Source organism: Mus musculus, chromosome 9 (genome assembly GCF_000001635.26).
Source record: "Mus musculus strain C57BL/6J chromosome 9, GRCm38.p6 C57BL/6J".
Lineage (NCBI taxonomy): Eukaryota > Metazoa > Chordata > Mammalia > Rodentia > Muridae > Mus > Mus musculus.
The window spans coordinates 22368806-22391925 of record NC_000075.6 but is presented as its reverse complement, the minus strand read 5'-3'; the positions used below and the strand labels follow the sequence as shown (position 1 = coordinate 22391925).

Sequence of the window (23120 nt, the reverse complement as noted above, 5' to 3'; positions counted from 1 at the left end):
GCTGAAATCATCCTGACTCAGTCAGGTGCCCCCACACCCCACTTAATTTTTGTTGGTTCTTATTCTTCATTACAATACATGCATAAAAGGAGACGCCCATTAGCCAGATAACCTGACGTGGAGAACCTTTGTCTGATCCTTTTTGCCACTGCTTTCTGGTCAGGTCTTGGCCTTTTCTCTTTCTGTAAAAATATAAATATTTATGTTATTGTATTACTTTGTCAATTGTGAGAATGTATGTGATTTTTGAAAACTTTAACTTGAAATATATATTTTGGAGTGTCCTTGATAAAGTTAATGTTACCACATTTTTGAGGTTAATTTTATCTACAAGAAACATAATTATTTGTTTAAAAGAATAGATCCTCTGAAGATGAAATACTCATTTTTCTAGGGCCCTATCTCACCTTGAGATCCTTGTCTTTAAAAGAATATTTTTATGTATATGGATGTTCTGTCTACATGTATGTCTGTGTATCATGTGTGTACCTAGAATCCACATAGGCTGAAGGGGAAACTGGACAGCTAGGGCTGGAGTTACAGGTGGTTGTGAGCCACCACGTGGGTGCTGGGAATTAAACCTAGTTCCTCTGGAAGAGCAACCAATGCTCTTGATTGCTGAGCCATGTCTCAAGCCCCTTGGTTAGATGATGATAATCTGGGATTGTATGCATTACCACCATATCCAGCAATGATTTTTTAAAAAGATTTATCTATCTATCTATCTATCTATCTATCTATCTATCTATCTATTTATTTATTTATTATATGTAAGTACACTGTAGCTATCTTCAGGCGCACCAGAGAGGGCATCAGATCTCATTATGGGTGGTTGTGAGCCACCATGTGGTTGCTGGGATTTGAACTTTGAACCTTTGGAAGAGTAGTCGGGTGCTCTTACCCACTGAGCCATCTCACCAGCCTGATTTTTTTTTTTTAAATGAGAAAAGTTATTCCAGCTTATAAGCTTAAGAAAGAACTGCTATGGGTCAGAGACTCACACAGAAATGTTAGGAGACAACTGCAGTGGTCTAGGGGTGTGCTCTTGAATCTGTAGCATGGCTTCTGGGATAGACCAGCTTCATACATGGGAGCTATTGTACTGGTGGGTGCTGCTATCCTTATTACCACTATGATCAAGACATTAATGAAAGGTCAACGCTACAGGGCGTGGTAGTAGGAAAAAAAACCTACAAGTTTAGAGTAGCAATACTGCTTTATCCATGCTAGCTAGAATCAAATTGTTTACAATGAAACCAAGGATTACAGAGGCAACAGCCCGAAGGCACAACGGCTACATAAATTTCCAATGACTCATTCCCAAGACTGACCTACACAGCCACACCCCAAGTACCCACACCCCTTTTCCTGTTCAGTGCTTGAAAAAAAATTCAGGCATCCGTTCCCTTTGGTTTATAGGTAGCAAATTCTAACAACCCCACACACCACACACTTAAACAAAGCTCCTTCCATTTTCTATCATTTCACAGCTCCAAGGCACCAAGGAAATTTATTATTCTTGTTATACTGTGGTCCCAAGGATCTGAATTCTTAGAAGTTGCTCTTAAAGAAGTTCTTATTCCATGCCCCAAATTCAGTTTATTACAATCTATACATTTTTAAATTCTTTATTACTTAGAAAAACATCATTAATTTATTTCCTGTGTGTGTGTGTGCAGGTCAGAGGACAATTTGCTGGAACTGGTTCTGGGTCTAGAATTCAGGTCCCAAGACTTGGTAGCAAGCGCCCTCATAGCTAGCATGTGCTCTGTCGCTGGCCCCAAGCTTCCTATTTTTATTTAGCTTTGATTCTGGACTTGACCCTTCAACACTTTCAGTTTTTCTGTTCAATAAGCACAGTTGATCCTGTTATGGACTCATTTAGGACACAGAGACTCAACCATAAACCTTGCTACCATACATCTGTTTTACACAATCTCGTAAGGACTTTAGCTCTCACAGCACCAACCTAGGCACAGAGATTTTGGTGCTTTGTCGACCTTTTGACGTATAAAGGCAAACAGTTCTACTACCAGAGGTTTGGCAACCCATCTTTTTAGACACATTCTTGGAAAGCCTAGCAGAATGTCAAATGGTAAGACACTGTGAGGGTCTCCAAAAGACCCTCCCAGGAAGAGGAAAAGGAAAGTCAGATTAAAAGTTACTCGTGCAATAGTTTGTCCTGCTTTCTGCCTGTTAAACGGGAACTTTTATTAAATATGGACTTTCCGATTGTCCCTTCTCTCAAAGTGTTCTCACTGCTGGCTTTGGGTAGTTGACTGGGATTTAAAACCGAAGGGTCTGTTACTGTCATCTCTTTTCCCCACCAAACAAAGAACTAGTCACTGGCTGAGAGTGTGGGGACCCGCCAGAGTGGTCTCTCAGGAGGTCAAGCTGGCTGTCTAGTCCCACTTCTGGTGGCAGGATCAGGCCCAAAGGCCAGAGGGCCGGACCGGGTTCGTAAGGCCCACGGAGGAAGAAGGCAGGGCGGCGGGAGCTGACAGAGTCAGGAAGGGACCCGCTACGGCGTGCGTGGGTGCGTGCGGGATGGCAGGGCCCTCTCCCTAGGCAGTTCAACGGCAGAACCGTCTCCACCCAAGCGGAGGAGAGAGAGCAGTGCTCGCAGCTCCGGACCAGTCCCAACTTGGCCGCATCACGTGACCTAGCTCAGGGGCGGGGGCAAGCGGCCCGCCCGGCCCCGCCCACCCCGCGCGCATGCGTGTCGTCCGGGGCGCTGAAATTCAAATTTTGAACGGCCGTGGTAGCCTACCGACTCCGTGGGTGCGGAGGGCAGAGCCGACTGGGTGTGAGAGCGCCCGCCGCCTCGACTGCAGTCCTCCTCCAGGAGCTGCGCCGAGCCTGCACTCACTTCTTTCCTCTTCCTGAGTTTGAACCGTCGGACCCACCGTCTAGCCGTCCACTGGTGAGGCCTGGGGCGATGGACCCGTTTACCGAGGTGAGAGACTCTGCGGGCGCTGTGAACCATGACCCCTGCCGACTCCGGGACCCCCGCCCGCGCTGTCAGCCTGCGGCCAGCGTGGCGCGTGCGCACAGCGAGCGTGCAGCCGGACGGAAGCCGCGGGGTCGCAGCCGCCCCGGCTTCGCTGCTCCGTCCCTGGCTCTGGGGAAGGCAGGGCCTCAAAAACCCCATGCAAACCCCGAGCTCTGTAGTCGTTTAGCCTTCCTCCACTCCCCCAAGTGCTGGCTCGGGGTGTGAGCGCCTGGGCGCTCTGGCTTGAGCCTGCCCCCCCGGCTCCCGGGACTTAAAGCACGCTTCCCTCCATCCTTCATCCGTCTTGCTGTGACCCGGGAGAGTGCCGCTCAGGGGCCTAGTGGGACAAGCCCTGCCCTAAAGCTGGAATAGTTGGCAGGGTGGAGTCGGCCCAGTGACTCGTACTGTGTGCTTGGAATCTGATGGAAGTGATAAAGGACTTCACAGGCCCAGAGGAGCTTGAGCGCTTAAGAATCCTGTGATGAAACCACCGAAGTCTAAATGAGCAGGTGCTTTAGCCTGGCGTCCTTCATAAGTCACGGCTCTACTAACTTTAGAAAGAAAGTCTCATGCACAGGGTTGATACTGGTTGAAAGGAAACAGGGCTTATAGTTACCTCAGCGTGTACAAAACAAAATTATAAGTGTATGCTGTAGGGTTGGTACACCTCAGTGTTTATGTAGCGTATCATTTCAACAATGCTTTCCTCATCTCTTCCTTGGAAATAAGGTCTAGATTCCGTTGTTAATCTTATTATTTATGCCTAGTTTTAGCTTCACGTTGCAGCTGTACACCGACATTCAGGATTGCGTGTTGCTGTTGGCCCATTCTTTTATTGCAGGACAGTTCCTCTTTTTCTTTTGCTTCAAGCTGTTCTTTAAATTTCAAGACTTGTGAGTTTTGTAAAGTGGGCATACAGTGTTTCTGTACTACATTGAAAAATGTCGTAGAGGATAGTAATAATTTATTTTGGGTAGTGTAGTTAACAATTCCATAAGCTAAGCCCAAGATACTAGTTAAGGATTTCAACAATTAAAGATTTCAACTTGACAGTTATGCTGCCCCACACACCCTGTGCTCCGTTTGAAGTTCTCAGTTATCTTGAGGAAAACAACATTTTGATAACGTTAGAATTTCTAATAGAGGACTGGAGAGATGGCTCAGCTGCCAAGAGCACTGGCTTCTCTTCCAGAGAACCTAGGTTCAATTCCCAGCACCCATTTGAGTCTCATAAAAGCCTGTAACTCCAGTCTCGGGGAAGCTAATGTCTTCTTCTGGCCTCCAGGGACCCCAGATACATATGTGGTACCCAGACATACTTGTGTATGGTATCCCTATACAGACAAATAAATGAATTTGAAAAAAATTCATTTTAATAATAATAGAAGCAGCCACGACATATTTTGTAGCAGCTATAGCGAATAGGGACAATTATTCACCAAATATTTGTCACTTACATTGAATCTTTAAATTTTTATTTATATGAGCCAGGCTTTGTGGCGCATACCTTTGATCCTAGCGCTCAGCGGGCAGAGGCCTGAGGATCTCTTGAGTTCAAGCCAGCCTGTTATTCCAAATGCAACTAATATATATAATCATTTTCCAAGACAAGGTTTATATGTGTGTGTGTTTGCACATTGACTTATGAGTTTGAATTTTTTATTGAAAGCATTCTTAAAACTTGCATGCAGTAAAGTTACCACAATTCTAGATAGTATTGACTTTAAAAATGATATTTTGTGACTAAAAGAATAAAATTACTTAAAATAGTGCTATATACAGGAACAAAACTCTTTGGAAAGTTGGTTGAAATTTGTCCTTTAACTTAAAAATATCCTTTTGAAAGTAGTTCAAAACTCAGACCAAAAAATCTTCTTGTTTGGGTTCTTTTAGAATGTGTTTGAAAATGTGCATGCCTTAATGTGTAGTTTATATTATAAAAGCTAGGTCAGTTGCAGTTAGAATAACAGCTTTGAAATCTTTTCCTTAATTGGTAATGAGAACACAGAGTGAGTTCCAAGACTAGGTGCTCAGTGATAACATTCAGAACATTTTTGTACTGTGAAATGAGTTTCTAACACAGTTTTGTGTGTGTTTGTTTGCTAAAAGGGACTGAATGTCAGTATAAAATAACTTTCTCAGCAAGGTTCTTACTCAAAACCATGCAACACAGAAAAATTACTTGAGATAATTTTTTAAAGTCCTCTCAGGGTGATTTTTTAGCATGATATAATGCCACCATAAAACAGAAAAGAAATTATCGTGTTCTATCAATGCCAGGACATTAAGACTCTATTCTCTTAATGATTCCTGTTTCAAATGCTACAGTCCCGGTAAGCACTCTGTGCTTAGGCCTCGCCTCCCTGCCACCCTGGTGTCCAGCATGCCCTCCCTCACTTTGCCTGCCTTTTCTGCTTTATAAATGCACACTTAACCACCAGTTTGCAGCGCGCCCTCCAGACCTTCACTGAGAGTCGCTTTCACAGGACTCCCCTCTGTGCACTTTGTGTTAAATGTGCTTCCTTCCAGAATGGGTATGTTCCAAATCAACTGTATGATACAATAAGGAAAGTGTACTTAAAATACTGAGCACATACCTTTACGCAATTTAGACATTATTTCTTCAATTAAAAGAAAAAACCTCATTGGCACTTATTAGCCTGATTTTATTATTTAGACTGTTTAAATGTTTATTTTCTTTTTACACCTGTGGGTTTCCAATCCATTGCAAACAGTAGAGCACTGTGTGCATTTGAATGGCAAAACCACATTTTTCCGTTGTGACCCATTGGAAGCTGTACTGACTCAGTGCTTGACTCTGGAGAATGGAATGTTGGCCGTGCCCATTGATGGATATAATTAGGGCATTTTTTCCACCCAAAGTGATGTATTTTATTGTGAAAGAGATAGCAAACCATTATGAATTTGTATAGCAGTCTGGTCATTTTTGATTGGTTGGAGGAGACTGTTTTAGGGTATGAAGGTCTTGTGCACACACAGTATTTTAATTGCACAGCCTTTTGGTTGTCATTTCTTTCAAGGAACCTTAAAGTAGAAGAGAATTCTAAGTGCAGAGGGCTGTGCCTCAACCCAAATTTAGTTCATTGTTGTTTTTAACAAAATCTCAACTGTTTGATTTTACCGCTCAGGAGCCAGATGCTGGGGTGAAAGCCTGCTAGCTCAGAGAGGCAGAGAAGGCACCCAGATGACCTTCCTCCATAGCCAGCATCCTAGAGGAAGTTCTTCACTCACACAGTGTCAAAGCCCTCAAACTTAGTGCCCCCTTCTACTTCCTGTGAACTTCTCCATCAGCTCTTCTGCCTCCCTCTTTCTTTCTATGTTTTTTCCTCTGTTTGCCCCCTGTCAACTAGTTGCTTATCCCAGTCTGACTCTTGACCTATGGTTGACTTTATTTAATCCTGTTTACAGTCTTCAAGCAGAAAGCTCTTGGATTAAAGGTACATGCTAGAGCTGAGGTACACTACAACTAGAAACAGTCCCCCCCCCCCCCCCAGTAAATAACACAATCTCAGGGTTTACAGTGTGACCAAATATCCTGCAACAGTTCACGTTTTGTGTTGTTGTAAGCAGAGTCTTGTTCTGGAGACCAGGCTAGCTTTGTGTCCCATGTTGTCTCCCACTCATGAGCTTTCCCTCCCTTCCTCCCTCCCTCCCTCCCTCCCTCCCTCCCTCCGTAGCCTTTGAAGACCCACCAGAGTGGCTACTATCTTGACAGAGCTCGTGCTCCTTCTAAGGGGCTCTTTCTTTTCTGTGTGTTTGGGTTTTTTTGTTTTGTTTTTTTTGAGACAGGGTTTCTCTGTGTAGCCCTGGCTGTCCTGGAACTCACTTTGTAGACCAGGCTGACCTAGAACTCAGAAATCCGCCTGCCTCTGCCTCCCGAGTGCTGGGATTAAAGGCATGCGCCACCACGCCCGGCCTTCTAAGGGTTTCTTAAAAATTGTATTTTAATTAAAGAATTAAATGGGTCAAATAGAGCTTAATCCCAAGTCTATATTAATTAATTACTGCTCAATATATTGCAGGGTAGTGATTATCTGTGTTCTTTTTTAATCATGTACATTTTAATTAAGAATAAATTATTTTATAACATTTTGATTCAAATAGGAATGTCTTGATTCTGAGTGAGAAAAAAGGAGTATTTATAATTTTATACTGTGGTTAGGATTTAAACTTAGGACTATTTTATTATCTGTTAGTATTTAATAAAATATAAGATTAGCATATTTTTCTTCTTGGGAAGTCTGTTATGACAGACTAATTACAGTTATTTTTTGCTGTTTGTCACAGTTTCATATCTGAGTGTATTAGTTTTGAAGCTATTACAAGTTATTATAAGTTTAGGGACTTAAGCTGGGCATTGTGTTGTACACCTTTAATCCCAGCACTCAGGAGGCAGAGGCAAGTGGATCTCTTGTGAATCTGAGACCAGCTTGGTTTACATGATGGATTCCAGGAAAACCAGGGCTACAGAGACCCTGTCTCCAAAAACCAAAATATTAGTGACTTAAAGACTTGATGTCTGAAATGGATTTTATCAGGTCAGTAAACGTGTAGGTAGGCTCATTCCTGTCATGAGGCTCTAGTTGAAAATCTATTTCCTAGCTGTTTGCAGCTTGTAGATCTTAGATAAGATGTCTTGTCTTCTGACCCCTTCATCCCTGCTCAGAGCTTCAGTTCTCATCAGTCTACCTCTGCCTCTGCCATTATCTTTCCTGACTGGTCCTCCTTCTCCCTTTCCCCACTGTACACCACTGTGCTACCCTGTAGGAACCATTGTGATTTTCTTGGGTCTACTCAGATAACCCAGGATAACGTTTACATGTCTAAGATTCTTGATCACATTAACAAAATTTCTTTTGCTATAAGATAACACGAACATTTGTAAGTCCAAGTCAGGAGCACAGGCATTTTTGTGGGACTTATTTTTCTACCTAGCCCACTGACATACTTAAACAACTTCCTTCTGTTAATTTTTTGCTTGTTTGTTTTTAAGATTTATTTTATATATGTGAGCACACTGTCACTGTCTTCAGACCCACCAGAAGGGACATCAGATCCCGTTACAGATGGTTGTGAGCCACCATGTGGGTGCTGGGAATTGAACTCAGGACCTCTGGAAGAGCAGTCAGTGCTCTTAACCACTGAGCCATCTCTCCAGCCTCCTCTGTTAATTTTTTGTTTAATGGGGGAGGTTGGAGAGATGGCTTAGTAGTGAATGAAGAGCATATGTTGCTCTTACAGAGAGAGAGAGAACTTGGTTTAGTTCCCCATACCTATATGATAATTCACAGCCATCTGTAACTCCAGTTCCAGGGGGTCTGTCATCCTCTTCAGACACAGGTAGCACATTGTTCATATACATGCACACACTAATTTTTTTTTTCTAATTTAAATTCACTCTTGGTGCTGTAGTCATAGCTCACTGGTTAAAGAGAGTTGCTTTTCCAGAAGATGGAGTTCTGTTCCCAGCACTCACATTGAACAGCACACACCGCCTATAACTCTAGCTCCAGGGGGTCTAATACTTTACCCTCTTCTGGCCTCCATGGGCAGTTAGCTGCGTGTGTGCATATTTACATCCAAACACACACAACTACATATGTTTACTTGTGTGTGTGTGGGGGGATGGTAGTGTGTGTATGTCAGGTACATGTATGACACTCAGAAAACAATTGGTTCTTTCCTCCTTCCATGTAGGTTCCAGGGACTGAATTCTAGTGCCAGTCCTTGCAGCATACATGTGGACCTGCTGAGTAGTCTCCCTGTGCTCCCTCCCTGCTCCTCTACAGCCACAACCACTCTCCTACTTAGCAGAACAGAAGTTTGTGTTGAGCTCGCTAGCGGCTCATCTCTTGATTAGCGTTTCTCAGTGTTGCGGCAAGTTATCTGGAGCTGAATGCTGTAATGCTGGCTTTCAGTGTTAAATCTGGGCTTTGCATAGGATGTGCCAGTCTAAGAAAGCGAGTGCAGAAGCTGGGGGCTTGGGACCCGCATTGAACATTATATAGTATATTACTTATGACAGTCAAAGCCAACCATAAGTCCAGGCCAGCCTGCCCGGATTCAAGTGCTGATGCCGATTACCTTTGTATGAGTATGTTGGCATAGCTGTGTGCGCAGGTGCGCGGGCACACACGTGCATGTGGAGACCGGGTTGACATCACACGTCTTCCTTAGACTTTCCCTTATGTTCTCAGATAGGATTTTTCACCTAACCTGACTCACTGATTGGCCTGATTGGCCAGCCACTGAGTTTCAGGAATGCTGATGTGGCCAGGCTTGGCTTTTTGTGAGTACTGGGGGTCAGACTAAGCTATCACTTAGTCCCTGATTGTACCTTTTGATTGTAACAGACAGCACACAGCATTTAAAATCTTATGTAAGTATCTCTACATGCTTCCTATTTATATTTAAACTGACTGTAGTAATTTTGATATGCGTACTTGGTAAATCTTGGTTCGGTTACTTGAGATTTTATCTTTGAAATGTATTTGACTGTTCTCCTAACAGTTGTTGATTTTAGAAGGCATCTGAGGTTTTATGAGCCTTCAGCTAACATTGTGTTTTAACCCTGGTATAATATAGAAGTTGCTAGAACGAACTCGTGCCAGACGAGAGAATCTTCAGAGAAAAATGGCTGAGAGGCCTACGGCAGTAGCGAGATCTGCCCCGCATGCGAAGAGAGGCAGAGAGCCACTTTCAGAAGCAAGTAATCAGCAGCAGCCCCTACCAGGGGGCGAAGGTAAGCGACTCCGGAACAGTACAACAGGCTTTAGAGTACATAAACCCATGTAGAAGAACCAGTCTCTGGGAGACACATGCAACAGACTTGGGCAGGAATAGCCTTCTGTTACATTTCAAGGTTGTTATATCAGACCAGACAGAGAACTTGGTTAGATAGCCAGGGAGACTGACTTTTCATAAATTCACACTTATCTTAAACATTTTTTTTAAAGATTTATATATTATTATATGTAAGTACACTGTCTGTCTTCAGACACACCAGAAGAGGGCATCAGATCTCACTAGGGATGGTTGTGAGCCACCATGTGGTTGCTGGGATTTGAACTCAGGACCTTCGGAAGAGCAGTCAGTGCTCTTACCCGCTGAGCCATTTCTCCAGCCCTATCTTAAACATTTTTAAACCTTTTTTGAAATACATTTATTTTTATCTTATGTGCCTGGATGTTTTACCTTCATGTGTGTGTGTACAGTGTCTGTGGGAGGCCAGAAGAGGGCACTGGATCCCCTGGGGCTGGAGTTCTGTACAGTTGTTCGCTGCCATGTGGGTTCTGGGTCCTGGAAGAGCACAGTGCTCTTAGCCACTGAGCCATCTTTCTGATGGGCACCTCCTAAGCTTTTGTTTGTTTAAAAGAGTATCCTGTTGGGTGGGCAAGTGTGCCATGGTGCTTGTGTGGAGGTCACAGAGCAGCTCGACAGAGTTGGTTCCTCTTTTCACCTTCGAGTAGGTTCTGGGGTCAAATTCAGGTTTCCAGGAATGTGTAGTAAGCATGTTATCATTGACCCATCCTACTGGCCTTTTATTCTTATTTAAGATCTTAATTTCCTGAGTTGGGGAGATGGATAAAGTCCTTGATGCACAAGTGTAAGTAAGGACTGAAGTTTGTATTCCCAGCGTCCATGTAAATGCTGGGCTTGGCAAGGACATGCATGGGGGTGGAGGCAGGGCTGCTCTGACCAGCTGGAGATGTAGACTAGCTGAGTGGATGAGCTCTGGGTTCCAAGGAGAGCCCTTCTTCGGTTTATAAGGTGATAAGGTGGAACACATAGAGGGCACCAGTGGCAACCTCTAACTTCACTTGCACGTGCACCTGCATACGTGTGTGGCCACACACGGAACAGTATGCATACACACGTAGCACATAGTCGTTTCAAAAGATCCATTGAGACCCACTCTTGGGTAGAAGCATAGTACCTTACTTTGAATGATGCCTTTAGGATTTTCACTCACTGTATTGATGTTAAATTGTGAGATGCTGATTTTCTTTGGTATAGATGAGATAGTACAGTTGTCTTCAGAGCCCACTTCTTGCCTACCTCAAGTGAGGTGTCCTTCCACTTTGTTTTAGTTACTGTCCATGGCAGGCTGTTTCAAAAACAAACAAAAATCAAATTCCAGAAAACCGGTGTTCTATAACCTAATTTCTCTAGGCTTGACCCTTCTTCCTTAAGGAGAAGTGATTCCGCTGTGTGAGCCTTAGACTTCTGTAGAAGGCGAGGTTATTGTAGTGAATGCGCTGCTCACTTTCCTGCTGTCTGAAAATTGCATAAACTCTTATACATACATCTTGAAAATATTTAAACTGGTTTTCATTGACTTAACAGAAAAATGACATGTTCACCTAAAAAAAAAAGGTTTGTTTTCCTGTCATATTTTGAAGTTAATGGAAGAAAGAGTATTGCATTTTTCTTAGAAGTAGCTAAAGCACTAGAGAGATTTGATTCCTTATTAGTTGTTAAGCACCTACCTCTGGTTTTTAGGCTGTGAAAACTGCAGAGGTCTCACTGTGGGCTTTTGTTGTTCTTTTGGATCTAGAAAAATCTTGTACAAAACCATCACCATCAAAAAAACGTTGTTCTGACAAAATTGAAGTGGGAGCTCCGGACTTAGAAAATACAGAACCTATTGATGTTGCAAAGCCCTGTTCTCCGATGCCTGCACCCCGGCAGGCGAAGCCCCCAGCACCAGCTGCCATCAGCGAGTCTGTGGCTGCCCCAGCAGCCCTGCTCAGCGCGGACAGAGGGCTGAACTCAGGATCCGAAGCATCTGCAACCTCCTCAGTTAAAACTCGAATGCAAAGGCTTGCTGAGCAGCGGCGCCATTGGGATAGTGATCTCACAGGTATAAATGATAGGATGGGTGGCCCCTGAATTGTTTTTGTAAGATTCAGCATGTATAGCTGGGGTGGTGGTACACGCTTGTAATCCCAGCTCCTGGGAGGCTGAGGCAGGAAGATTATAGATTTGTGGCCTGCCTGGAGTCGCATGACAGGAAAGGGCTTTTGTTTTATCTGTGTATGTGTTCTTTGCTTATAGTTGTTTCGTGTACCAGGAGTATAGCCACAATCAAACAAACAAACAGCAAAACAAAAACAAAAAAACAAACAGTGAGTGAGAAGAGACGTTTTTCCTTAGGTAGATGATGAGGTTCTTGAACCAGGATAAACTTCACCTAGAACTGAATTACTTCCTGTTTGCAGAGAAGCAGTCCTGACTTCAGCTCTATATTCAGGAAATCCTATCTCGTATGTTCACTCATCACTAAAGACACTAAGGCGCACACTGCTGTTTGGTAGGGAAAAGATGTCAAAACAAAATACTTCCCACCCCAGAACACTGAGTGTAAAGCCTCGTCTTCAGTTCTGCACACAGATGCGGGACTGGGCCATAGCCGCAAGCAGGCTAGTGCTTATGGCCAGTGCTGTTTTTGTTGTAGCTAACTGATCATCTTCTGACTGGTTATGTATCCCGTCCTGCGGGATTCAGTTACTCATGGGTGCAAGGGGGACCGCAAACCTGGGAGAAAATGGGATGGGGGGGGGGGAGCCGAAGACCAAGCAAAGAGTTGTCAAGGTCTCCGTTTATTAGGCTGAGACGCCTGGTTTTAAAGCATACATTAAGGGGAATAGGGAGGGGTCGAGGGGGAATTTAACAAAGAACAAAGAAGTGGGCATCTGCTGACATGAGGGCCGAAGTCAGGCTCCAGGCGGCGGGCACTCTGAGTCCTATCTCCGAACATAGATCCTCCTTAACAGCCTTGGGATATCAAGCTGGGCTCAGCACATAACTCATGTCCTTAAAAGTCATGGGAGTTCAGGAAGAGATAAGGAAGAGGGGACTATAATTCAGCTTTTACAGCCTCAGGTGCCAGGAAGGGAAACAGGTAGGAGAGAGTGACAACAGGCTCCTAGCACGAGGCCATTTGGCTTGTCAGGGGGGAGATTGTGAAGGGCTCACTTTCTCACTAGGTATGGTCTCTGAAAGTTATGTAGAAACCTTGAGATGGCTTTCTGAAATATCCATATTAAAAAGGAATCCAGGTGCAGAGGAAATGTAAATAGGAAATTTTAGATCAGCATCTCAGAAGTATGAGACAGCCAAGCTGTACCTTTGTCTCTGTATTATAAAGCCTTTAATCTGGATGCATAGCCAGAACCAGGGTGAAACACTCTGAATGGACTGATAGGCTCATTGTGTATATTAATTCTGCCTGCATGTACATATGCATGTGACATGCATTCCTGCCTGCATGTACGTATGCACATGACATGCATTCCTGATACCTGTTGAGCCCAGAAGAGGGTGTCAGATCCCCTGGGTGTGGAGTTAAGGACTGTTGCAAGCTGTCGTGTAGGTGCTGGGTATTGAACCCTGGTCCTCTGGGAGAGCAACAGGTGCTCTTAACTGGGAGCCATCTCTGCAGCCTGTACACTGAATTTTTTTGTTTTTGTTTTTGTTTTTTCGAGACAGGGTTTCTCCGTATAGCCCTGGCTATCCTGGAACTCACTCTGTAGACCAGGCTCAGATTTCAAACTCAGAAATCTGAGCCAGGCAGTGATGGCTTATGCCTTTAATCCTAGCACTTGGGAGGCAGAGGCAGGCGGATTTCTGAGTTCGAGGCCAGCCTGGTCTACAGAGGGAGTTCCAGGACAGCCAGGGCTACACAGAGAAACCCTATCTTTAAAAAAAAAAAAAAAAACAGAAAAACAACAAAAACACCCTCAGAAATCTGCCTGCCTCTGCCTCTGCCTCCCAAGTGCTGGGACTAAAGGCGTACACCACCACTGCCCGGCTAAATTTTTAAAATAACTTAGTAGGGGGGTGTGTGCGTGCGTGTGTGCGTGTGTGTGTGTGTGTGTGTGTGTGTGTGTGTGTGTGTGTGTGTGTGTGTTAAAAACGGTCCTTCATGATGTCACAGTAAGTACTTTAAGCAGAGTCATGTCCCCAGCCCCTCATTACTATGCATTTTAACTCAAGTTCATTAGTAATGGGCAGCAGAAAGTTTGAGATTTCTTCCTTCCTTTTTTTATTTTATTTTATTTATTTTGAAATTTTTATTTTTTATGTATGTAAGTTCACCTTCGCTGTCTTCAGACGCACCAGAAGAGGACATCAGTTCCTTCCCATTACAGATCATTGTGAGGCACCTTGTGGTTGCTGGGAATTGAACTCAGGACCTCTAGAAGAGCAGTCAGTGCTTTTAATTAATGAGCCATCTCTCCAGTCCTCCCATTTTTATTTCTATTTATTTATTTTAAAGGTATTATTGTGCATTCGCGTGTGTCTTGACATTCATGTAGATGTCAGAGGCCAACTTGCAGGATTCACATGTCTCTTGTCACCATGTGGGTCTGGTGAATGGAGCTCAGATAGTCAGGCTTAGTGGCAAACATCCATTCCACTGTTTGTCAACCTTCCTAGTGCTGCGACCTCTGATACATTCTCTCATGCTGTGTCCCCAACCATAAAATTATTTCTGTTGCTACTTCATAACTGTAATTTTGTTAGTTATGAATGTTAATGTAAGTATGTAATACACAGATGGTCCATTGTGACCCATAAATTGAAAAGCACTGATCTGTGCCCACTGAGCCATTTTATCAGTGCCTTATTTTTATTTTTCAAATATGTGCTGAAATAAATTCATTTTACTTAAAAATAAAAATAAGCTTGGGCAGAAGGAGGGTAAGGAGCAGGTCTCTCCTCTTGATTGTGTATGTAGGGTATGATCTGCCCCAAATACTGGCCATGATCCTTCATTGGCGGTCACTAGCTGAGAGTTAACTTTTACTTAAATTTACTAAAATAGGGTTCAATTTCTCAGCTCCCCTAGCACATTTCAGTGCCCGAACCATTGTATCAAGCACTTGCTATGTTGTATGTGTAGGTGCAGGGTGCCTCTTCTCGTTTATCCTAGAGCTTTATATTATCCATCATTGGCCGACTCCTGAACTGTCATCCCAGCCCTACAGTGGCATCCATAACCTATCCAAAACAAAAACCAAAAAACAACTTTACAAGCCAGCACACACCTTTTAATCCCAGCACTTAGGAGGCAGAGGCAGGTGGATCTCTGTGCAGCATGATCTACAGAGGGAGTTCCAGGAGAGCCAGGGCTACATTGAGTCCCTGTCTCAAACAAACAAACAAACAAAACCTGTAGAAAAAAGTACATGTGAAGGGTGTTTAAATTTGGATAAAGTACCATTTAATTTGAAAAGATGTCACATTTAAATAATGTAATAAATTTCCTGAATGCAAATTTTAAAAGTTTAAGTTTAAAAAAATTTTAATTCTATATGAAGTGATCATATGGTTATAAGAATAACAGTTGAATATAGCTTTTGATTTTTCTGAAAACATTTTCAGATGATGTATCAGAAAGTTCATACTTTGCACCAGTGCCAACTGAGGACAAGGCTGCCTCACCTTCTAAGCCACCCATTTCAAATGCCTCAGCTACTCCAGTTGGGAGAAGGGGCCGTCTGGCCAACCTTGCTGCAACGATTTGCTCCTGGGAAGATGATGTAAGCCACTCATCTGCAAAGCAAAATAGTGTGCAAGAACAGCCTGGTACCGCTTGTTTATCCAAATCTTCCTCTGCAAGTGGAGCATCTGCTAGCATCAATAGCAGCAGTGTTCAGCAGGAAGCTACATGCTGTTCCCCAAGGGACGGCAATGCCTCTGTCAGGAAAGACCCATCTTCAAATGCTGCCCATGGACCTTTGCTTAGCGCCTCAGTGTCCAGCTCTGTGGTGAGTCAGTACCATTTTGGTCTTTTGAAACTTCTGTTATAAATGGTAATGACTATATGTAGTCTCTATATGTAGCTAAGTATTATGTAGTGTATATGTGGCATATTTATATGTCTCATAAAAAGTGAAAATTATAAATTTGGTAATTGATCTAAGATAAATTAACATTTTATAATTGAAATAATATTAATTTAAATCAACTAAATTTAAAACATCCAAAGTAAAAAAAAATATATATATATATATACATATATATATATATATATAAAATAATGGAATATGATGGAGCCCTTTTTTTGTTTGTTTGGTTGGTTTTTTGGTTTTTTCAAGACAGAGTTTCTCTGTATAGCACTGGCTGTCCTGGAACTCACTCTGTGGACCTCTTTTTTATCATTGCGTAATAACTAAAATTAATCCTTTCATTACAACATTTTTTATGGATATCTATAAATATAAAACACTAATTGATTTTATTTTTATTTACAACAAATAAAATTGAGTTAATTAATTATCAATGAACTGACTTAAAAATACAAAAAATAATTTGATATAATAGAGAACTTTTTTTTAATAAAACTAGCAGTGACTCTATCCCTGATAACTAGTAAGCTATCAATATGAGACTAAATGTCCATTAATTTAAATAATAACGTTTTATTAGTTGATTTTTTTTAAAGACGTTTAACTTAGTATGATCTGTTAGAGAGCAAAGGAAGTAATATTTTTGGTAATTTTTTTTTTCAAGACAGGGTTTCTCTGTATAGCCCTGGCTGTCCTGGAACTCACTTTATAGACCAGGCTGGCCTTGAACTCAGAAATCCGCCTGCCTCTGCCTCTGCCTCTGCCTCCCAAGTGCTGGGATTAGTGGCATGCGCCACTACGCCCGGCAGTAATTTTTGTATAATGGCTACAAAAGAAATGGGCCTTCCATGGTTTTGTGCATGTGTGCAATAATGATAATTACTGTTTACTCTGCCGTGTGTTGTCATGTTTCAGAAAGCGTCTTCCCCTGTGACAGCTGCTACCTTCATCACTGAAAACCGTGAGGCACAAAATCCTGAGCTACTTCACAAAACTGCTAGTCCTCTGAAAACAGAGGCGCGGAAACCATGTGAGAAGCCAACTTTGTCCCAGGGAGCTCAGCCCAAAGAGGAGGCTAACAGAGAAGTTTGTCTACAGTCACAATCCAAGGACAAACTTGCAACACCAGGTTAGGTATTTGAAACTGTTGAGTAGATTCAAGACACTTGTTTTCAACATTTTATTTATTGTTAACTTGTTGTTGTTTTGTATATCAGGCTGGTCTCAGTCTTGTGATCTCCACAGTCTCCAGGGGGCTGGAGTTAACTATGCATCTATCATCATCCTACCTTTATTTTTTTTCTTTTCTATTTTTGATATATTAAAGCACATACAATTAGAAACTACATTTTAGGAGAATGGCAGAGAACCAGTCTTAAAACTTGTATGTGGAACACTGCTTTCCAGTCTTTCTTCTGACTAGAGTAAATCTAATTTTCCCTTGACTAACAGAGCAGGCCATCAAGCTCCTTCCACTTGTCTCTGCCCCACCCCAGAGCAGAGAGAAGCTAATATGCATATAGAAGTTCTGCACTTCCATTATATTTACATATATGTATGCTTTTTGTATATAAATAGAGGGTTGTATTTCTTAGAGTAGTAAGCTATGTTCCATAAAATGCTATATTTATCTTGTGACTGATCTTCTGATGGGCTGCACATACCATTGACTGAGAAACACAGGACTAAAGAAAGTTAGCAAAAACTGACAGACTGCACTGTGAGCTGTGGTTACCTTTATGTGTGTGCACACATATGAGCATGTGGGCGGGTGTGCCTCTATGGACACGTGAGAGTAGGAGTAGGCTGTTTGTCCTTTTCTTGTTCTCTTGACACAGGATCTATCATCAAACTGGAAACTCCATTGGCCAGGCTAGCCAGTGATTGCCTGGGAGCCATATGTCTCTACTTTCCAAGGCTAGGGTTACATACAGCCAAACCTGGGTCTTTACACGGGTCCTGGAGATTCAAACTCAGATCCTCCTGCTTGCAGAGCAAATGCTTCCTACTCTGTGTGTGTGTGTCCATGTCTGTCTGTCTATCTATCTCCATTTGCCCTACTATAAAAGTACTTTATACTCTTTTAAGACTGTATGATATCAAGTCAACCTTTTGATGAGGTGTGTATCTTATAATTTGTAGAAGAAGAAAATAATTTATGTGCACACATGCATGCTATGGCCTGCATAGAGTCGGAGGACAGCTGTCTGGATCCATTCTATTCCCAGCATCCATGTCACACAGCTGACAACTGCCTGTAACTCCAGCTCCTGGCGAGTTGACACCTGGCCACAATCACCTACACACAGATACACGTGTATACATATGGTTTAAAATAATAAAAAAATTAAAAATTTAAAATATGCTTTTAATAGGCTAAATAATTTTAATATTCATTTTGTAAATGACTGTTCCTAGAAACCAAGCACTTTTTTTTTTTTTTTTTTTAAAGATTTATTTATTTATTATATGTAAGTACACTGTAGCTGTCTTCAGACACTCCAGAAGAGGGCATCAGATTTCGTTACGGATGGTTGTGAGCCACCATGTGGTTGCTGGGATTTGAACTCGGGACCTTCGGAAGAGCAGTCGGCACTCGTAACCACTGAGCCATCTCGCCAGCCCGAAACCAAGCACTTTACAACTAATGGATTTAGAATTTTTTCCTTGGAAATGATAATTGCTAGTTATTTTGAGTAGATTCCAAAACTGTGTTTTCTGTAGGAGGAAGAGGAATTAAGCCTTTCCTGGAACGCTTTGGAGAGCGTTGTCAAGAACACAGTAAAGAAAGTCCGTCTTATAGAGCATCTCATAAAACCCCAAATATCACTCCAAATACAAAAGCCATCCAGGAAAGATTATTCAAACAAAACACATGCTCGTCTACTACCCATTTAGCACAGCAGCTCAAACAGGTAAGGTTGTCTGCGTTTAATGCTTACTATATGACCTCAGTATAGAACCTGAGGAACAAATGGGAGTCGCTCTCTCTTTTTAAGATGTAGCTTTATTTTAAGTGTGTGTGTGTGTTGCTTGCATTTGTACACCACAAACATGTAGTGCCTGCAGAGGCCAGAAGAGGGCATTCAATGTCCTTGAACTGGTGTTACAGAGGGTGGCAAGGTGCCAAGTGGGTCTTAGAACTGAGCTTGTCCTCTGCAAGGACAGCCAGAACTCTTACCTACTGAGCCAACCCGCCAGCCAAAATAGGAGTCTTTTTGACTGAGCTAAAGAGAATCATTTTGGGGACATGTCATAGTTAAATAAGGCATATTCTGTAGCCTAGGTCGCCTAGGAACTCTTAAGCAGCCCAGGCTAGCCCTGTATACTCAGCAGTCTACTTCAGCTTTCCATGTATCAGCCCAGGCTAGCCCTGTATACTCACTAAGCAGCCCAGGCTAGCCTTGTATACTCAGCAGTCAGTCCTACCTCAGCTTTCCATGTATTGGGGTTACAGGTCTGATCACCACACCTGGCTTTGATAAATAGCATTTTGATTCTTTGTAACTCGAACGGCAAATAGGACGATGAAATCATACATCGTACTCTACTTGTGTTGTGAATCTTTGAATTTTATAACTAAAGACAAGAAAAGGGTTTTGTTTTGTTTTTTAATCTTTCTATTAATAAGTCCTTATGGAGTCCAGGCTGATCTCAAACTAGCTGATAGCTGAGTGCTAGGATTAGAGTTGTGTGCTATCACATCTAGCTTTTAAAAAGTTTACTGGTATTAGGATATTCTTAAATGCTGTTGGTTCTTGAGTAAAATAATGCAATATTTAATATGTTTAGGAACGTGAAAAAGAACTGGCATGTCTTCGTGGTCGACTTGACAAGGGCAATTTATGGAGTGCAGAAAAGAATGAAAAGTCAAGAAGCAAGCATCTAGAAACCAAACAGGTAACACAGTGAATGTCAGCGGGGTAAAGTAGCAGTGCATTTTAATGTTTGGGTTTTGAGAGGACAGGGTCTCTTGATCCTGCAGAGGCTGTGTACAGGTTTGACATAATCCCCCTGTCTCAGCCTCCCAAGTGCTTCGGTGACAGGTGTGACTCACCTTGCCTGACTTATTAGCAGTATTTGGCATTACCAATGAGTTTTCTGTTTGAAGACCACCATCATTTGGCCACCACAGTACTAGATTCTTACTGTTGTTCTCCTGGGTCCCTGGAGACAGGAGTCTTTAGGTTATTTTGTACTAAGTAGCTCCTGCAAGGACTGTGAGGTAGCAACAGTACTTACGCCTGTGCACAGACTTCTGAGCATGATACTAACAGGGAGTTCAGACGGTGCCTTACCCAGAAACTCAGTTGTTTGCTGCAAAAGGAGTAAAGGGGTAGCTGAGACATGGATTGGAAAACACAGGCCTGTCATTGTCTTAGTTGGGATTTCTACTGCTGTGAGGAGACACCGTGACCACCACTAGTCTTTCAAAGGAAATATTTAATTGGGGATAGCTTACAGTTTAGAGGCTCAGTTCTTTATCGTCCTGGTTAGAAGCATGGCAGCATGCAGACAGACGTGGTGCTGGAGAAGGAGCTGAGAGTTCTACATCAGGTTCTTCAGGTAGCAGGAAGACAGAGCCACTGGGCCTAGGCTTGAGCTTCTAAGACCTCAAAGCCCAACCCCTAGTGACACACCTCCTCTGGGTAGGCCACACTTCCCATAGTGCTACGGGGCCATTTTCGTTTAAAGTCCTACAGTTATTATAGCTATCAAAGTACTGTAGTCATTAGAATCTGCAGAGATGGAATGTGTTTGAGAAACGTGGGGTGGGTTTGTGCACTGAGGGTTGAAATGAGTCTGCTGAGGTTTGTTTGGTGTTTGTGCATGCTGAGGTTTCAAGTGTGAAGTCTGCTGGGATGTGTCCAGTGAGGAGTGCAGGGAGAGGAGGGTGGCAGGTTGAAGAGAGAGCAGAGCCAGTTAGTGCAGGAGTTGTTGGAAATTTCACTAAAGGGAAGGAAGAGGAGGTGGTGTCTGGAAGGCAGGAAAAGGCACAGCTGTTTGAATTCTTTGTAAATTCAGGTAAATGCCAGTATTGGTGGGAAGGAGTTAGGAAGTAAGGAGTCAAGACAAAGGAAAGGCTGGTAACTGATTGGTAGGCGAAAGGGAGGAGAATCCTTTGTGAGAAAGCAAGGTGGGAACTGCAGGTCCTGACAGCTCTGGGGGCGGAGCCTGTCTGTCAACACTGTGTCCACTGCTGGGCACGAGAGGTGCTCACCTCTGCATGGAACATAGTGGATGAAATACTTGGAAGGAGAGATGGCTAGCCTAGAAACAAGGGATCTAGATGATAGAATAGAGATCAGTCGGGCTCTGTATTAGTTACTTTTCTGTTGCTGTGATAAAACACCATGACAGAAAGCATCTTAAGGAAGAAAGGGTTGTTTTGAAACAGTTCAATAGGACAAGTGAAATGAACAAACTGAAGTCATTGGGAAGTGGTTGCAATGACGAGTTACGAAATCCACCTTGGATGGAGGGGTAAGAAAATAGGTTAGAAACAAGGAAGAAAAGCATCAAAGAGGTAAGAGCAACCACTGGTGGGTGTGGGGGCAGGGAGAGGCTGGAGGCAGGGTGGGGTGTATGGAGAAACAAAGTGTTTCAGGGGAGGCTAAGTTGGAGTGATGGTGAAGGAATTGGAGAGGCCAAGGTGTTGCTTGACTAGCCTTGGTGCCACCTTGATGGTGCAGGTTTTGAACCTTGGGGAGTTGAGAGAAGAGACTTGTAAGTTAATACGAAGACGTTTTAGTGGAACCTTTAGTCATGGAATGCACTAAATTCTAGTGTCTGGGTCTTGGAGTAAGAGCTTTAAAAGCAGATTAGTAAGCCGCTGAAGTAGGTGCTGTGCTCATGCTGTGGGGGCTCAGATAGGAATCTGTTTCAGATCTTTGTGGTTTCTGTATGAGCTGGGTTTGTATTTGGGCTAAAAGTGGAGGGTGTTTGTTTACCATGCAATAACGTTGAGGTCAGACTAGTGGGGAGAAGAATATGGGGTAGTAGGTCATTAGAAGAGTATCTGCATATTGGTTGTTTGCAATGTGCCATCGCTCTGGTGGTCACTTTTAAAATTTCACTGAATCTTAACAATAACTGTGTAAGTTAGTAATATTGTTTCTCTTTTCTGTCTGGTAAGCATGAAACTAGGGCATCTAAGCAGACCCTGTGCTCCTACAGCCCTGCCTATTAAATGCAGTTCTTATTCTTGGGAGTGACCACAGCCAAAGGAAACAGTGCAGTGAATTTGTTGTGATTTTTCTTTTCCCCCAAAGCTTTGAGAAAGAGGGTAGTTGTTTTCCATTCTCAGCATTATCACTTAGCATACGTTTGGGTAAATAAGCTAGGATGCAGTGTATCATAGCATGGAGGCTCTTCTCTTCTCTCAGCAGACGCCCAGTTTTCTCTTCTCTGTAGCCTACTTGTCCTGTCCTCATTTCCTTTCCCCAATGTCTCGCTCACTTTAAAAATATCATGTGCAACATTTAAGGGTTTACTCTATATTTTATATACAGTCATGTGTGTATATATATGGAGAGAGTTATAGTTATGTATATAGTTATATACAAAGAGTTATATAGAGTCAGAAGCCTCTCATTTGAGAGATATTCTAACTGGAACTAGATGGGGGATTTGTATCCTGGCTGCCAATTACTTACCATGTGTGCAGGCCTCCTCTGCCTGATTTCTCATTGACAGAACAGAAATAATATGTTCTGATCAGGAGGGCTGGGAGGGTTGGGTGAGCCAATGACATGCTTGGTAAGTGACAGGTCACATCCTAAGCCTATACGTGCGTCAGCTGCTGTTGTTTACCTGATGGTTTCTGGTATTTCTGTAGTTATAAAGTGTGCTCTTGGTTTTTGAGACAAGGTTTTGCTGGTAGCACCTCCTGCTCTGGAATGCACTGTATAGGCCAGGCAGGCTCCAAACTTACAGTGCCTTTTTTTTTTTTAAACCTGCCTCCAGAATGTTGGTAATATAGATGTGTGCCACTGTGCCTGGCCATCTCAGGGCAAGAACAGCACAGTGAGTGCATTGCACATTAGCGGGCTGGGTAGTGACGAGGCCTGTCCGTCGTGGAGCTTTAACACGGAAAACAACGCATGCTTTCCTCTTACCTTCTTCCTTATTATTGCATTTGCTTTTTTCCTTCTTGTTTTATTTGAATTTTATCCTTTGAGTAAATGATAATTAAACAGAATCTTCATGTCAGAGCTATCTCTAGATTGTATAGTCAAGGGCTGATAAAA

General features: G+C 42.8%; 2 protein-coding genes across 8 annotated transcripts in view; one reads left to right on the top strand and one right to left on the bottom strand.

Moving 5' to 3' along the window:
- Nucleotides 1-3367, bottom strand: part of 9530077C05Rik (RIKEN cDNA 9530077C05 gene) — a 56126-nt gene extending 52759 nt beyond the window's left edge. The window contains exons 1-2 of one of the 5 annotated variants that reach the window (XR_003947994.1): nt 2771-3367; nt 127-182 (exon numbers count right to left, since the gene is read on the bottom strand). The gene's annotated coding sequence lies outside the window, so the exon portion shown is untranslated. Of the gene's footprint in view, nt 1-112; nt 183-2770 lie in introns of all 5 variants that reach the window. The other 4 variants (XR_001779003.2, NM_001378982.1, NM_001378983.1 and 1 more) reach the window with 4 other exon arrangements.
- Anln (anillin, actin binding protein) overlaps nt 2715-23120 on the top strand; it is a 57998-nt gene continuing 37592 nt past the window's right edge. Inside the window, exons 1-7 of one of the 3 annotated variants that reach the window (XM_006510582.4) lie at nt 2715-2956; nt 9599-9755; nt 11571-11876; nt 15404-15789; nt 16786-16999; nt 18595-18785; nt 19663-19770. In XM_006510582.4, the coding sequence (XP_006510645.1) occupies nt 2939-2956; nt 9599-9755; nt 11571-11876; nt 15404-15789; nt 16786-16999; nt 18595-18785; nt 19663-19770 (1380 nt within the window). In that variant the 5' untranslated portion in view covers nt 2715-2938. The remainder of the gene's footprint in view (nt 2957-9598; nt 9756-11570; nt 11877-15403; nt 15790-16785; nt 17000-18594; nt 18786-19662; nt 19771-23120) is intronic. The other 2 variants (XM_006510581.4, NM_028390.3) reach the window with 2 other exon arrangements.